The 17,668-nt window shown below is 36.4% G+C and overlaps 2 protein-coding genes across 2 annotated transcripts; both read right to left on the bottom strand.

Annotated features, from left to right (window-relative positions):
* Positions 1-33: 33 nt before the first annotated feature.
* Positions 34-1,853, bottom strand: LOC101305174 (aldose 1-epimerase-like). Its single transcript, XM_004299474.1, has 5 exons — positions 1,719-1,853; positions 1,571-1,620; positions 1,354-1,480; positions 916-1,020; positions 34-831 (listed from the first exon to the last, which is right to left on the bottom strand). The coding sequence occupies exons 1-5, from the start codon at positions 1,825-1,827 to the stop codon at positions 203-205; spliced, it is 1,020 nt and encodes a 339-aa protein (XP_004299522.1). The 5' UTR covers positions 1,828-1,853; the 3' UTR covers positions 34-202.
* A 372-nt stretch (positions 1,854-2,225) lies between these two features.
* Positions 2,226-14,885, bottom strand: LOC101292421. Its single transcript, XM_004301200.1, has 42 exons — positions 14,784-14,885; positions 13,822-13,897; positions 13,571-13,630; positions 13,383-13,463; positions 13,176-13,252; positions 12,997-13,051; positions 12,840-12,888; positions 12,492-12,629; positions 12,016-12,103; positions 11,390-11,468; positions 11,235-11,281; positions 10,896-11,090; positions 10,698-10,773; positions 10,254-10,334; positions 10,102-10,182; positions 9,932-10,008; positions 9,783-9,837; positions 9,643-9,691; positions 9,418-9,555; positions 9,233-9,314; positions 9,051-9,129; positions 8,596-8,642; positions 7,997-8,208; positions 7,611-7,698; positions 7,364-7,483; positions 7,151-7,269; positions 6,993-7,065; positions 6,781-6,900; positions 6,072-6,144; positions 5,799-5,965; positions 5,664-5,711; positions 5,224-5,365; positions 4,738-4,835; positions 4,393-4,537; positions 4,193-4,278; positions 4,013-4,123; positions 3,526-3,600; positions 3,384-3,449; positions 3,088-3,276; positions 2,890-3,000; positions 2,686-2,766; positions 2,226-2,591 (listed from the first exon to the last, which is right to left on the bottom strand). Exons 1-42 carry the CDS (start codon positions 14,883-14,885, stop codon positions 2,412-2,414), a joined length of 4,116 nt encoding a protein of 1,371 aa, XP_004301248.1. The 3' UTR covers positions 2,226-2,411.
* Between the last annotated feature and the right edge of the window lie 2,783 nt (positions 14,886-17,668).

The following is a 17,668-nucleotide window of genomic DNA, read 5'->3' as shown; positions in this document are numbered from 1 at the left end:
GTCGCCATGTCAAACTAATCAACATAATGACATTCATGAATTTGAAATTTTATAGAAAATACTCACAAACTTTATTATTAAGGAGGGATACCATCATAAACTGATAAAAGTCCTAAACAGCTGCACCCTGCTAGCAGACATTTGCAAAACCAGACTCGATTTCTGCTTTTTCCAAAGAGGTACTGCAACGACTTAAACTACCTCACTCAAACTCAACTGAAAACTCGAACAACATGGTGTTTCTATACTTTTCACCAGGTTGGACAACAACAGATGGGAAGTTCGGAGTATTGATTGCATTTGGGAATCCCTGAGTCTCCAAGCAGAGCCCTGCATGCTTATTATAAACAGCACCTCCTTTACCTTGAACACCATTGACATAATTCCCGGTGTAAAACTGCATCCCAGGGGCATTGGTCCATAGGTTAAGGACCCTTGAGCTGGAAGGGTCTCTCACTTTGGCAGCATGTTTCAAACCTTCCTTCTCTTCCCCACAGTCAAGCACATAGTTGTGATCGTACCCTAGTCCAACCTCATGGATGGACTCACCAACTCTCCTCTCAGCAGTGAAATCAAAGGGAGTGCCTTTAATTGGCTTGATTTCACCTGTGGGAACTGTGTTTTCACCCACAGGGGTAATGTGGTTGGCCCATATTTGAACTCTGTGGTCAAGTACATCGCCTGAGTTATGGCCAGCCAAGTTCCAGTAGGTGTGCTGAGCTAAGCTGATAGGGGTAGGCTTGTTCTCAGGCACTGCTTCCATGTCAAGTCTCATCGTAGTGCTTGAAGTAAGCGTATAAGTTGCAGTCACAGAAACACTCCCCGGGTAACCTGTTACCAGCAAAAACATCAAACCACAACACGAAGAGAGGTAGAGGGAAAGAAAGAAAGAAATAAAACGGACATAAATATAACCTTCCTCCCCATCATGACTATGATATTTGAATGTAATAGATGGTTTGTCGCCTGCCTTATGCTCGGCTACCTGCCATATCTGCTTATCATAACCCTTGTTACCACCTAAAGAGAACCCACCAGCAAGATCAGATTACGCACCACATAAATTCAGTATCATCATTCGCTGATCATCACAACAACAATCAGACCCATCATTATTACTATATCTCAATGCTACCACAAACGAATCACAAACCGAGTTCATCCACAAACGCAATATGCAGATCAGTCCACTACTTGCACATATACATACAACAACACATAATGCCTAAGTAGAAACCAAAGATCCAATTAAGCTGTCCATGATTTGATTCTCAACCTTAAGTATCCCATTTCGACCAAGTCAAAACAAAGTTTTAAGAGAGGGAGAAACAGAACAACGTAAGTGATCCATACCATGGAGACTGTTAGGAGGGTTGTTGATGGGCAAAGAGTACTGAGTTCCATTGAGTGTAAACTTGCCTTCCTTGATTCTATTCGCCACCCGGCCCACAATGCAGCCAAAATAAGGAGCCATCCCTTTCTGAGATCACAGGATCAATCTCAATCCAAACACCAAACAATCTAAACACCCAAAATCAAATCATGATAAAAAGAAAAACGAATATCATACCAAATAAGGCTCAACAGAGTCGAATCCAAGAACAACATCAGCCGATTTTCCTTCAAAAACCCACAATCCAATCCGATCATCAGCAACATTCATAAAAAACAGTAGTGAAATCAACAACCAAACAAGGAGTGAATGGTAAATTTCTCACCGTCCTTCCCGGGAACAGACAAGGAGGTGATGGTGCAGCCCAGGTTGGAGATGAGGACTTTCATGGTACCATTGTTGAGTTCGAAGATCTCTGCTTTCTGATCTGCCATGCTTTCAGTTTCACAGTTTCAGTTTCTGGTCCTCTCTGTTTCTTTTGGATTTATACGTGTGTGAAGCTTAATTTAATGCTGACGTCATGTCAACCAGATATGTTGCCACCTGTGTTTCCTAGTCTATCCCGTAATGTAGAACAATCCGTATCATGTACGATCTCTCTCTCTTTATTCTCGTATTTTTATACTTATCCTCAAATGTTTCTACTTAATAATATTATGATTCTACTAATTACTCAATCTACTAATCTAGTTACACTTCAAACATCGTTGGTTGAGCACAACTGAACAAGACTCATCGAGTAGTTGAACATGACTTGCAAATTTAGAAACCGAGAAAATCAGGAGGTAATGCAGAAATTTTCATATAGAGCATAGGTTTTACTAACTAAACAAACAGAAATGAAAAGGCTATACTTTTATTCATGAATCATGAATTGATCAACAATTCCAATTTCCAATTGTTCATATGTGATAATACATCTATTTTACAAACCATACATAAGATTTATCTCCATAATTTTAATAATACAGTTCAACTACTTCAAGAAATCGAAATGAACACATATATGCACAGACCATCATGCCTTTCCTGCTGAGCCAAATAGAATCATCTTCTCTGCAATCACTGCTTTCATGGCTTGTTTTGCCGACTCCATTACATGAACCAGGTCTTTCTTGGGGTTGTTCAGGGAATCCATGTAAGCTTTCCGTACCTCAGTATTTACATTGAACTTTCTCACACCTAGCTCTATGCATCTCTGTTCATGGAGTCAAAACATAAATGTCTGTAAACATTATAACACATTATAGAGGAAACATCTATGAGGGCCTTATTACATAAAGACATTTTACCTTTACAAGTTCCTCGGGCACACCAGAAGCTCCATGAAGCACCAGGAAGACTCCTTTCTTTGAACTCAAAGCATGCAAATCCTAACGTGGAAGTAAAGTCAGTAACCCAGATAATGAGGAAATGTGTGGTTCTGAAGAAGGGCTAGCAAACTGGAGTTGATGCACATTCAGAACAGCACCATATAGAAAGTAATTGTAGTTTACCTTGAGCAAATCAAGTCTCAGATTTGGGCCACTTGCGGGGTATTTACCATGGACATTTCCAATACAAACTGCCAAAGCATCTATACCGGTTTCATCGATGAACTCTTGAGCCTGAAATTTGTGAAGCCTTCTGATGAATTTGGACGTGTTTAACATAAAATGGAAAGCTGGTCTTACAAAGTTAGAAAGAATAAAAACCTGCTTAACATCGGTTAGCCTTGCTTCATAATCTTCAACAGTCAAATCATCTTCCGTCCCTGACAATCTCCCTAGTTCAGCTTCTACTAGCAAGCCTTTTGAGTGAGCTAAGAGTGATATGAACTTTGTGTACGAAACATTTTCTCTAAAGGAAAGATGTGAACCATCTACCATGACAGAATTAAATCCCTGGCAATGTCAAAGTCAAGAATCAAGATTAGCATTGGCCAATGATAAACAGATTACATTCTGACTAGAAAGTGATAGAGCATGATATGAAATGGTAGTCAACTTACCAACTCAAGAGCTGTCACCAGATCTTGCTTCGAAGTTCCATGATCAAAGTGTACAGTTATGGGTACCTGCCAGTGTATGTACATTATCTTGTCAATACGAAAAGTCACAATATATAGTTGGTCAACAGTTTAAATGACTTACGCTGGCTTGTTCAGCAGCAGAGATACAACAAGCAATCAATGGCCTGCCTCCTTGCTTCAAGGCACCGGGATGGATCTACACAGTCAATCACAATCACTAAGTTTTTGAATATTGATTAAATCTATGATGCAGTTATAAGTTTATGGAATTAGAATATACATTGGATGCAGCTTTGTTTCCCTGAAGATGTGTTAATGTTAATGTGCAATCACTTCATGCAGAAAATATACATGAGAGTTTCTAACTACATTGCATGTTTGAAAAAGATTGAGCTTAGTGCATTGGTATTCTAATTTTTTTTGGGATCTTAAGGTCACTAAAGATCTGCAGTTCTATAAGTTGGAATTAGCATAAATATATCATCAGGTAATGTTAATATAGAATTTTGAAGTTGCTTTTATAGACAAGCTTAAGTTTGAAATACACAATTGTGAGCACAATTCTGTAAATTAATCACTGTCATATGAGATGTTCTGCTGCTTCTAACCTGTAATATGGCAGGACTCTGTTGTTCCTCTGCTGCAGAAACAACTGCCTCTACTCCTTCTAAGTTATAAACATTGAATGCTCCAACAGCATATCCACCCTTTTCTGCGTTCTTTACACCGATGAAATTGTTAGCATGTGGAAAAAACAAATGTACGGACATCAAATTAAAGGCCCTTACCAGAAGAAGCTCTTTCGTCGAAAATTTGACTGGACGAGCCCAAGATTTCACTAGCTCCGCCAATGCTCCACTGTCGCCAACGTTACCTAAGAATGGGAGGAAGCGCCATATCCACTATGTTTAATTTTTTTTTTTTTTTCGTTTACTTCTATTCCCAAAAAATCTAACTTTTAGAATGTGCATGTGACCCTAATACTCACCAGGAAAAACAATGTATGGAACTCCCAGGTGCCTACTTTCAGGACCCAACTGCCATAAGGGAACACCAGGCAAGGCTTGTCCCACTATTTTGGCACATTTTGCTTCAAGGGCTTTCGTAGCAAGGTCAGAAGATGTGATTCCACCCTAGAAGGGTTAATAAAGTCAGCATAAGAATTCAAGACCCAGATAATAATGAAAATCTAAAACTTCATTACCCACAGTTGTCTACAATGCAAGATGTCATGATAAATTGAAGATAAGCAGGATTAAGCAAATAGGCAAATGAATAACTTCCATAACCCAAAAAAAGCAGGAGAGCATATTGTTCTGAAAGTGTAAAGTACCTTTGCAAGGATGTAACGAGGTCTTTTTGTTATTCGCCTAACTATTTCCACCAGTGCAGAGCTTACTTTGAAGTTGATTTCCAAACTCTCAGAGGGACCTGCACAATTAGCAAAAGTTGCTATTTCAGGACAGAATACAGAGGCAACATTTTTTCTTATAAAGACTAAATACTTTACCAAACTTTTCCATTTATTTGTTCTTTCAATGATGTAGGGAACATAACTTTAACATAATCACAAGAAGGATGAACAGATATTCTATCACAATGACTCTTAGCAACAGAGGCAAATAAGCAGTTACTGTTAAGGAATTTTATAAATGTACAAAAATTGTGTGTAATCTTGACTTTGGAGATAGAATATACAAACAGCAGAGCAAGCTCTTTATTTAGTTCTTACAGATATCATGCTCTTCTCCTGTTTTATAATTCTTGCAAACAGGATAAATTAATATAAATCTTTAAACAAAAGTAACAGGAAACTAACTTTTGCCCGTAATAAGCTCCCGACTGGTTACTATTAAAGTGTCGTTCTGAGCTGCAAGAAAAATATCTGCCATCTCAGCTGCTGTGCTGATTTCCTCCTCCCTCTCTTCTGCAGACCTCATGGCAACTTTAGCAACCGAAACCTAATAAGGATGAAGAACACAAATATTCAGATCCGTCATGCAAAAATGGTTACATGTTACATGGACTTCTGGACTTGGGATATGAAAGGTCAAATTCAAAGTTGAATAGACAAAATTTATCAGTATTCAATGAAGAAAAAGTTGTAAGCGAGTTATTTTCCAAACTCTAATTCAATAAACAAAGCTATATTACACACATAAATGTAGGCATAAAATTTGTGTAGTCTGCTTTTAATAGGTTATAAAAGAATCAACATCAACGAAATAAATTCAATAAACAGAGATTATGTCTATTCACCTCAATGTTTCTCAGAATCTGACCGCATTGTAACTTAAGCTCTTCAACCTAAGAATTATAAGAGTGAGCCATGAGCTGAAATTAGAGAAGGGGATAGGATGTGACATTATCCATCGATCAAGATTTTAGTTCAACCTGTCTTGTTGTCTTTGCAACATATGATCCAACAACTATTAGACCACCATTATGTTCCTTGTTTATTCCTAGATCCCTAGGCAAGATTGGAGCTTTGGGAATAATTCCAATCCTTGCAGAAACAAAACTAGCAGCGGTGCGGCATAAGAATTGCTTGCCTTTAAGTTCTGCCTGTCACATCAAACACAAACGAATAAGTGGACATTTCTACAACTTAATCACAATGTACCAGAAGATTTGAAAAATAGACAAACAAATAAGTATAGAAGAAACGTGCCTTGATCATTCCAGCTGCAAAAACTGCCATATCTCTTTCGCTAGCAGCGTTAACTATGCATGTTGATCCCTGTTGCATGTGAAAATCAGAATATTAGTATGCAAGTACACAAGCGTGCTTGCCAAATAAGATTGGAAAATGATATTGCAACTTGCTGTCATAATTATTTCTTATTTTATACAGGAAGACTCCCCCGCTTAGTTTGTCTACATTCTCTTTCTGAACCTATTAAATTCTCATCCTTATGCAGATGTTCCCATCATCAGTTATTTCTCTGGTCATGAATGGACTTCTCATTTCTTATGTAAACCAATATAATTTCATGATCTTGGAAACCACCAGTTGCAGGCATAGAGTAGTGAAATGAGCTGTTGTCTACCATTAAATTCTCTATCACTGGATCACTTCATCTGATCCTTGTGTGATTTCTTATATAATCACACACTCGTTTCACATCAGGTCAGTTACCATATTACAATTATTATAACAAAGAACCCAACTTCAGATGTTCCCAATAGTGTGGCAGCATGTAGTCTGTCCCAAGCTAATAAAAGCAATAAGACTGCCATATCCACATGTAAATCCACCTGCCTTATGTCAACCACTCAAGCCATGTACAAGATACTCATTTGTAGAGAGAGAGAGAGAGAGAGAGAGAGAGAGAGAGAGATTGCACATTTTTGTGTAGTAATCCATAGTATGTACCTTCTGCAAACTGCAAAGATGCTCACAAACTGCATCTGGTCCACCTTCTCTCAGCAGTTGAATAGAAATGGAAGCAACACTGCTGGCTGGTATGCGACCAGCTGTTTTCTCCTCAACCCACTTCAAAGTATTGCAGTTCACAACTCAAACTAACATACTAGAGTAATATGATTATTAAAGCCATGACATTGAAGCAGATAACATAAACAGACCTCGCGAAGATTTGAAGATTTGTAGCCAAAGGCAGCATCTTTAGCAAATCCTGTATCCGCTGCAGGGATAAGCCTAAAGATCCATGAAACATGACAAGTGTCAAGATTCAAATAATTCATTTTTGAGAATTTCCTAACACAAAATGAATAAATATTACTCATCAGAATCTGCCACATAGTGTATATCTCCGATCGTATAACGCCCGCCTTGAAGAAAAAAGGGGCAGATGATCCATGCATCCATCTCACCCAATACTGAAACAGCAGCATCAGCTTCCTAAACACAAAAGGTACCCTCATTCATTAAATGACAAGTCCCAATAGTGGAGTGACTATAATGTAAAAAATTAAATATAACTTAGATCACTTGCCTCTGGGAAATGACCACGCAAAGTCGAATCACCTCTCAAAACTACAGTATAATCAGCGTACTGTACTGATTTGGCTGCAGTGTGCAAGTTTGTGCAGATTTCTTTTATTAATATGGTAGCCTGTAACACAACATCAATTGTAAAAGTGTAAGGAAAAATCTATATAAAAAACATTAATCCTTCGATTAAGAAGGATTTTTCGTGGATAATTTTTTCTTTTTCTTTTATAATTGTAGAAAAGCCTAACCTTGTCAGAGCTCAGTGCCCTGGAGTTGGTCAAAATGAAAAAGCATTTCGAGCTTTTTCTGAACTGCTCAATTAGTGATTCAACAGTCCTGAAACAAACCAATTAAGAGTTCATAACAACCCATGAATGTTTTTACAGTTTTTGATATACTGGTCACAGGTACTAATGGTTTCCATCACATAATGTAATAGGTGTAGCAAAGAAAATCAACATTTGTACAAACTATGCAGTGATTACACTTTAAAATAACAGTCGCATACCATATTCCACATAAATGTATGATCCATTATCTGTAGTGGCCAGCCCATATCTATTTTGTTACATTTTATTGTCTTCGGAATGGCAGCGTATTTAGAGTTACACATCAGACAATGAAAGGCACTCACCATTCAGTTAAGACCTCAATATCATGCACAGTTTGAGTTCCAGTCGGATCATCATCAAGAACAACCAAAGTTTTTGATGTGTCCTGATTTAGTTTGTGTATTTCACCAATGGGATCTAACGGCCATTCAGCTGGGAGAGATTGCAATAAAAAGTCCTTCTTAACAGCCGGAAGTTTTCCTTCTACCTTAACGCCCGTGAGTGTCTCATAAACCTACAAACATACATAAGTTCTAGTTGAAGGGTAAAGAAAATGCAACAGCCATGGTACAACTTCCAAATGTTCTCAAAATGGGCAATGCTATGCACTAAATGCGTGATTGAGACAGGAAATGAACTCAAATGATAAGTTTCACTACTCAATTTTGATTGAATATTTTAGACATTATGACTGGTAATAGGTAATAAGTTGTGGCAAATCTTTATGTGGTTAGCCATAAATCAAGATTATGAGAAAAGTTGTTTATGGTATTGATAGACCCACATGAGCTCTGAAAAGATACTGAGGAATTTCATTTCAGTACTGAGGTTTAGTTTAGTACTCTGATATCAAACAATCTCCCTTATCTAGAGGAGAAAACCATTTAAAACTTTCCCATACCTTAACCACACCAGCATCATCTTGCCGACCCCAGCCTGCAGCAGAACCTGCTAGACAGTTATATCAAGTATTAGTTCCCATGAGCATGCTCACAACTAAAAATAACATAATTCTCGGCTTATAGAATTACTACTATGTATATAACTATATATGGTTTCTGTTGCATCTTTATAGTGTTATACTTATCAGCTGATAGTTGTTCATAAAACTTCCAATATTATTTGCTAGTATAAACACTAGTTTCTACTATCCTATCCCATTCAAAGTTTTATAGTTTATAAATTTCTAAAACATTATTAAGCTAATGAGAAATATGTGCTTTGCCACATGGCTATCAGCAATAACTCATGCAGCATCTCTCCACTATTTGAGAAAGTAACTGTGAGACAGCCTACTTAGTTCCTAAAAAGAGGTTTGCATGTGTATTTTAAAAAGAAAGAAAATTAGAAAGTGACCTGAAAGGAATAGTTGATGAGCAATAGTCGAAACATGAAGTGGAACATTTCGAATTGAAGACTCATGAGTAACAATTCCCTGTACATAATTAGCATATGATTACTGTAAGCTGATAATCACCAATTATCGTAATTATATGTTGTTCCTATTGAAAACACTGCACAGGGTGTAGGTGTCTGACCAAATCTTTTACAAAGATATCAAGCGCAGAAAGTGGTGTATAATCATTGTCCAGCATGTGTGGAACACGATTTTCAAACATCCTGCAATAGAGATTGCAAAGACAAGGTTATTGAGCTAGAAAGAAAGCACACAGAAATCACATTTGGATATGGAATTGAGAGCCAGAACAAGAAAGCTAATTACCAGGATGATCCCTCACTATTTGTGATGAAATCAAACAACATTCTTGTATTAAGACCCAATCGAGCTCCAAATGCCATTGCCTCAGCTCCCGACGCTATGTGAACCCCAGCAAGCAATTGATTAACCATCTTTACGCCACTACAGAACACAATATGAAGAACATTTACATAATTATGTACAAAGGCAATAAATTGCACAATACAACAAACATGGACTCAGGAGTACCTTCCTGCCCCGCAGCCCCCTTTTATAACATAAAGCTTCTCGCTTAATGCTGTTCGTTTTAATATCCAAGTATCAGTCACAAAGTTCTGTAAAAGAGCCCTACAACCTGAACATTATAGTACATGATTTATGATCAGTACCTGAGAGGACTGAACCAGTACTCTTCAGAGCTTCATCTGTGCCAGATGCTATGATCTGAGAAAGACCCATGTGTTAAAAGATTGGTAAGAAATATTTATGCAACATATTGGTATAAAGTAATTGTTTGCAAATGGTTGTTTTTCCAAACCGTAAGTGTCCCCAAGGAGGCTCTCACAACACCACCAGAAACAGGAGCATCCACCAACTTCAGATTCTTTCCTTCATCTATAACAATAACATTTGTAGAATGAATATTCTATGGTCTCTAGTGTAAAGTAAAGCACGTTGACATGCGGTGATATGGCACATATGACATACTTTGAAAGCGTTGATCTAGTCGGCTCACAAATCCAGGAGAAACAGTGGACGAAAGAATAATAGACGCTCCAGACGGAAGTGCTATAAGACACAGAAATATGGGGTCAGTGTTGATATATAAGGGAGCAGAAATGCTGAGTAGAATTTGGTACCTGAAACAGCACCAAAATCTCCAAATAAAGCACTCTCAGCTTGAGTTTCATTTGTCACCATCATTACCAGAACATCAACATCTAGGAGAGAAGCATCAGATACAAATTAGTACTTAGTTTAGTTTTCAATCACAAATTAGTACTTAGTTTAGTTTTCATTTGTCGGTGAGCCGTGGCTTGGTTGGTTAAGGTGTTTAACTGACAACTTTGAGGTCACGGGTTCAAACCTCACGGACATATGTAGGGTGTGTGAGTTATTAATAAAACGTTTAAAAAAATCAAAAAAATCAAAAAAAATCAAAAAAAGGTTCACATTCATCGTTTAAAAAAGAGGGGGAATCCTTAAATTTCGTTTCTTGATAAAATAAATAGGTACTGCTTTGCTGAATAATTGTTGACCAATTGCTTTCCAATTCTATAATTTGATGAAGAGCTTCCAATTACCTTTACAAACTTCTGCTGGAGAGCTTCCGATCAAGCCACCAGCATTGGCAAATTGAGTTAGGGTTGGTTTATATACCTGCATCCCAAAAGACAAAAAAAAACATATAGATTAAGCAGAAAGAAACTAAACATGTAGTGAATGACTAAAAGAGCGACTATATGGTGAGTTTATGTTTTAATTTTTTAATGAGGAATTACATCATAACCAAGAACACAAAAGTTTGATTTTAGAAGCTGAGTTGCCATGCCGAATCCCATTGCTCCAAGACCAATGAATCCAATCCGCTTCACCATATCTGATTTAGCAACAATATGGCTCGCCAATTCCTCAGGGATGTAAGTTTCAGTATTTGATGCATCTGAAATTTTTACTCCGAGTTTCTTTTCCCAGATCTGTACAACAGTGACAGCATACGAATGAGAGATAACAAGCAGAAGTTAATATATTAAACATATATCTTATAAGAAATTAATGTAACATGGAAGGAACTCAGGCCAGGGGTAATCAGATCTACTTTATCCAAAACATTAACCAACCTTAATCAATGTGTCATCTTGATCATCTATGTTACCATCTGAAGACCCTGAAAAAGGAAATGTATTAGGAAGTACATAGAACAAAGCTGGTCAGTTCCAAACATTAAACAATAGCAAGTGGTCTGATAATTTTATAAGTGAATTTGTACACGTACCCAGAATAAGTTGTTGGTGAGCTACTGCTAAAAGTGGCAGAGGGAAAGTAAGCGATTTGGCGAGATCCAATATATTTCTCTACAATATGGATAATTTTATGAGACATGCATTAGACATAATTCAAAGCACCAAGACAAAGACTATAGTGAAAGCTAAATAATTCAAACCCAACCGTATACAACAAAGTAATATGTAAACTTCTGGCACCAACAGCTCTTAAATTACTGCTTAGTCAGGATTTGTTTTAGTTCTACTTCACACAATTTATTCCTAGCTCTCCCTAATTTTAAGTCTGTATCTTGAATTCATAATGATTGCTTCAGTAAAAGCCTCTACATTACCACAGTTTAGATAAGAGTTCAGTTAAGCTTAATTTAAATGTCAATCCAGTGCTGCTAAGCAAAGCTAAATCTTTTTTTGTGCACTTAATAAATACCAGCGAGTATAATCTAATCATACATTAAAACATAAACTCATCTTAACTCAGTGATCTGCTATCATCAAGGAAAATAAAAAACCCACCCACCATTGAGTAAAGCTCACTCAAATCTAAAAAACAGAAGACGCACTAAAACAGTACCCAGTGATACAACGCTCAAATACATATATTTGCGGTTAATCTTACCATATTTTGAGCAAAAGTGTTGGGTAAATGATCTTCAGGAGCACCCTTTAAGGGCTTCAAAAGCTGAGGCATATGGTTCTTGAACACCCTGAAATCAGAGGAGGAAGTGACCAACTAAATCAACAATAAATACCTAAACTTAATGGTATCATTAAGTTTGATTCAAAGACCAACAGAACCAATCCCAATCAAAAGAACCAACAGAAGACTCTGCAAGTTCATGATTCAAAGACCACTTTATAAATTATATTTTTAAATCTGATGTCATCAACTATGCTCTACTTATAAAAGGGTCATATTTTATCTCAAACTGAATCCTTAAAGAAAGGAGTTCAGGAAAAAAAAAATAAAGGTTCTTTCTTGTTTCAGTCAGCTACATTACTGTATGGGAATTAAACTACAAGATTTATTCTCAGTTGTGCTTTATTAACTTTGACTCTTGAGCATGAACATATTCATTAATAGGGTACACGCACCATGAGTTTCCGGCCGCATTAGATATGATATCATAGATTATCCACGGATGAACACCAGCTTTGGTACCAAGAGAAATAGCTTCCAAAGAAGCAACAAGATGAATACCCTCAAGCAGTTCCTTAACCATCTTAATTTTGCTGCACTACCAATATAGATTATTAGATAGACATATATTTGAGCACTACCGAGAACTCTCACATATTAATTGAGAAAATAGTCCCTTCAAATAGCATAATAAGGACAAGTAGCATGTACCTCGTCCAGTTATATATGAAGAAAACTCGACTACGTACATGTGCATTCTCAACTATATAAAAAGGTTTTCAAGATGAAGAAAAAGTACATACCTTCCAGCACCAACTTCACCCTCAAAAACATAAAGCTTTTCACACATTGCTGTAAGGAAAAGAAAGTAAGTTGACTGAGATATGATATAATGACGCATATGAAATAATGCTTATCAAAAATATATGTGAAATTGTGATTAATTGATTGAATTATTACCAGAGAGAACTGGTCGTGCCTTTAAAATGGCGTCTGAACTTCCTGAAGAAGCAATCTAAGGAGTTCAGGAAACAGAGCATCAGCATTCTACTCAAAATAAACTAGATTATTGGAGAGGCGGGGGGAAGAGAACCTTCACATCCTCTTTTATGGGAAGATAAGAAAGCAAGTAATCTTACCATGATTTTTCCATTTAAACTATCAGATACTGCCTTCGTGGCATATACATCTACAACATAAGCTGGCTTATAATCAGCTGCAAGAAAAACAAAATGGTCAACATCAACTCAATTTAGACGTATATAATGTATATCCACAAGAGAATTGGTTCTTGTATGCTGTATCTTCTGAGAACTCAAGTTAATAGCAGTCGAGAAACAGGCTACCTGTGAAACACGTCTGCAAATTCTTAATGTACAATGGTAACAACGTTGAATTAAAAATGAGAACAGTATCCTTCTGCATTCCTGCAATTCCATGCAGTTAAGTATCAGAATATAAATAAAGTAAACGAGGAAAAGGAGATGATATGGGATATAAGCTTTTGAAAGAACTTTCGAAGTTGCCTCATTACCTATCGTTGCGTCATTAATTTGATCTGCCTGAGAAGTTAACAGAATCAAAGCTGAAACATCTGCAAGCCATAGAAGAGACAGACAGAGAAACAGGAATATCAGTGTCGCAAACCTTTTGTAAGTAAGATCAGAGTGTCAACCCTAAACATGATCATATTGAACCAGAAAAGGTAAATTAAAATTAGAGATGAAGATTACTACTAGATAGCTTAATAACTCAGATCAGATAAGAGTCAGGAAATTGCTTTACCTTTCCCTACCTCCTTTGGGCTGCCACATCTGGTCCCACCTAGCTTTAGAAACTCATTTATCAATGGTTCATATGTCTACAGATGAAACAACTGCATTAGAAATGACAACCTTCCACATAGGAAATTCTCGTTCTTAGAGAGAAAAATTACTCGAACAAACAACAGATACGAGGAGATAATATTACATAGACAGAAAAATGGCATATCATTTTGGGACCACAAAACTTTGCACAATGGTGAATGATTGATGTGCAGGACTTATGATATTTCTTCATTCACCTTTGAAGTCCAAAAGAACAAAAAAAGAAAGAGCAATTCACCACCTCGTAATAATTTTTTGTTTTTTTATGATTATGCTGCATATCTCAGTTTCACACACAATGGTTTGGCCAAAGGATTGAAGAACCCATCACATTATGAATTTCAAGGATAAAATCTCAATTCAATCCCTACTGGCATTGAGATCAAAACTAATGTCGAATTAGAACTACAATTTTTTGATAAATTTTCAAACTTTACCAAAGCACACTTTTCTTGTTCTTAATACATCGACAAATCTCCAGAGAACTGATTAACTTACACCTTAACCAAAACCAATGAGAAAATTCATTTCTCTTTTTTTTGTTCCAAAACCGTAATTATAGAAGACAAGGAAGACCCCATCTGAGGCCCATATGCAAGAGAGCTGGCAATTCATGGATGAATGTATGATCGGGGTTGAACCAGGTGGGCATGGTGGCTCCACCTCCACCATCCACCATGGCCAAAAAATGGTCTTAGTAGTTACTAATGCAGGCATACACAATTGGACAATGTCTTTTCAAAAACAAGCACAGTTTACACTTAGCAAACCTGTCCGATCTTAACTACTAACCCAAGTCGACAAGAACAGCAAACTAACATATAAAGTGATATAACAGATAGAGCAAAGAGATGAAGAGAGAGATTAGAAAAGAAAAACCTCAAAAGCTTGAACTTTGTAACGGCAGCGGAGAAGTGAAGAAGCCAACTCCAAGCTGAGGTCATCCAAGCCCACAAACCCAACAACACCTCGAAACGCCATTACAGCCGGACCTTCTCTCTATGGAACTGACTCAGTTTGATCGAGCTAGAACTCGAACCCAGCAGAGCAGGAGGAAAGTGAGGTTTGTGTAGAAATGGAAGGGATCATGGAATCTATAAGAAGCGAAAAGGCTTGCTTTTGCACGTCAGGCTGACTCTGAAATAATCCAAAAAAGGAAACAAACAAATTTGGTACAAAGTGTTAGGTCGCGTCAGGGGCGGGGACGACGTACGAGGGACTTGTTACGTCTATGCCCACTTAAAATCAAAAATAGAAAATGGCACTACAGTACACCAAAAACATCCACGTTTTCCATTTGCGGGTACTTTCACCATTGATGAACAGGTTAAGGTTGTCCAGAGCTTTTTCTGTTTTTCATACTAATAATTACGTAATGTTCTTTTCTTTTTCAGGAGAAATTTCTTACCAATTACTTGTATATTAAATTTTCTTTTGATAAAGCTGTTTATTATTTCAGTGACTGTGACTCACTCACAGCTAATTAAGGAATCATCACTATGAACTTTCGAATTTTGGGTTAAAGATTTGTAAATTGATCCACTGAAAGTGCCGTAGCATTTTTTACCTAGTTAGGTGTGGGTTTGAACCTCGTAAAAATGCATAGTAAATCGTTAAAAGATATTTATCAGATTGGTAATTGCTTTCGAATTAAAAGTAAATAACGAAATAAAAGTAGAAAAATAAAGAAGAAACAATCAGAAGGAGGTGGATTAGATTCCAGTCTCAGTGGCATCCTTATCCATTTTAACATGTTTATCCAATATCCACAATTTGGTCTCCGATTTCCAAAACAAATTTTTAACAAAAAATCTTAGATATTTTCTTCTTTTGCTCTGTTCAACGAATCTGTTGCTTGTTGAAGTGAGAGTCACAGTTCCACATTGGAAGGTTAACCAGAAACTTCTTGCGTTGAATGTGATCGAGTAAAACATTGTTTCATAATCAGCTTCAGAAAAGGAGAGGTATGAAAACGAAGAGAGCTTCTTGATAGCAGAACGACAATTTTAGGCAATTTCACTTCTGCAAGGACTGTCCGACTTGTTTGGCAACTTTCATACAAACTTATTCTCGAGGAAATTTTTCAAATAATGTCCCAAGTTAAGCTTATTCATCATTTTGACATCTTAATTTTAAAAACTATGATAATGGTACCTCAACACTTAAACTTAATCAAACATTAGTTCATTCCGTGATTGACACCGTTAAATTGGACTTTATCTATGAGCAAAATTATCTTTTCATGTTTCCCCTCCTTAAATCTTTTCCCTCCACAAACATTTCCCTCCAGAATAATGTCTATTTTCCCATCAGTATCAGAATTTGTGGTAAGTCATGTGTTGGCTACATACAAAAATTAGAAACATCTAGAATTATAATACACCATTGACCATTAATATCCATCATTAAAAGTAGCTTTTGCAACCCACTGATGAGAGAAATAATCAACATTGATTAAAATGCATTTTGTATCAAGTACAGAAGTTCATAAAACATATATACTTAATATAACAATCAAAGATAACTAGGTAATATAACTCACATGCATAGTTGATATTTTCAGGTCGAGAGACTCTAATTCAACTGATAAGGTTTGTGGAGGGAAAACATGAAGAGACAATTTTGCCCATAGACAAAGTCCAACTTAACGGTATCAATCACGGAGGGAACCAATGTTGGGTTGAATTTAAGTGTTGAGGTACTATTATCATAGTTTTCAATATTAAAATGTCAAAATGATAAATTGACTTAACTTGGGGCACCATTTGAAAAATTTCTTTTTCATTCTCGGTACGCAAATGGCATAATTGTTTTATGTCGAACCAAAAAGGGAAAACATGAACAAATTCAATGATATGTTCTTGGTGTCGGTCCAATAAGAAAAATGGAATGCAAAGGCTATGGATACAATTTGCATACCTACTTGGATTAGGAACGTAGTAGAATGTTCAATTATAATTGAAGACGTACATATTTCAAATCCATGTACGTAGTAGAAAGGATTCCCATTCTCACATTCTCATCCTCGTTTTTGGTTTAAGCAAGTTTTTTTTTTTCGATTACTGAAATAAACCAATAGAAGTACAAAATAAAATATGTAAAAACACCTCATTCTAGCTAATCCAAATGAAACGTAAGGGACACATAAGATAGAAGACAATGAAACCAAATAATTATTAAGAGTAGTGCTACATGCACCAAAAAGTTGTACCAAAACCTAATACCAAATTATGTCGCATTTTACGTGGCACTACCACGTCATTACCTTCAATTGGAAAATTTCAGCATTTTTTATAATTTTTAAATTACCTAAAAAATGTAATATTGATAATAAATAGTTTCCTAATCTAAATAAAATACTTTCATGAGATTAACCTAATGTATCAGAAAAATACTAATCATCAATGTATTCTGATCTTGTTATTGTGAAGACTACTGCTCGGATCATGAGTTGGAAGGAAATTGCAAAGATGGGATATGCAAATTTGCCCAGACACCAAGGTTGGGAATGACACCCTTACCTACACCACAAAGAACAACTTCTAGTGAAGCTGATGCTATATATCATGATGGAAGCTTCAAATTTAGGCCAGGAGGAGAGAGTCTCAAACATCATTGTTTTTTTATTTTTCGGTGAACAAACACCTTTGTTAGGAGTAGGGAATCCACAATTGCACCCATCAAATTTTCCGATATCACTTACAAAAATTAATTTTGTGATTTTTATTTTTAAATTCTATTCAAAATCAAACAATTTAATAGTA

Source organism: Fragaria vesca, linkage group LG5 (assembly GCF_000184155.1).
Source record: "Fragaria vesca subsp. vesca linkage group LG5, FraVesHawaii_1.0, whole genome shotgun sequence".
Lineage (NCBI taxonomy): Eukaryota > Viridiplantae > Streptophyta > Magnoliopsida > Rosales > Rosaceae > Fragaria > Fragaria vesca.
The sequence above is the reverse complement of the archived record's forward strand: the minus strand, read 5'-3'. Positions and strand labels throughout refer to the sequence as shown.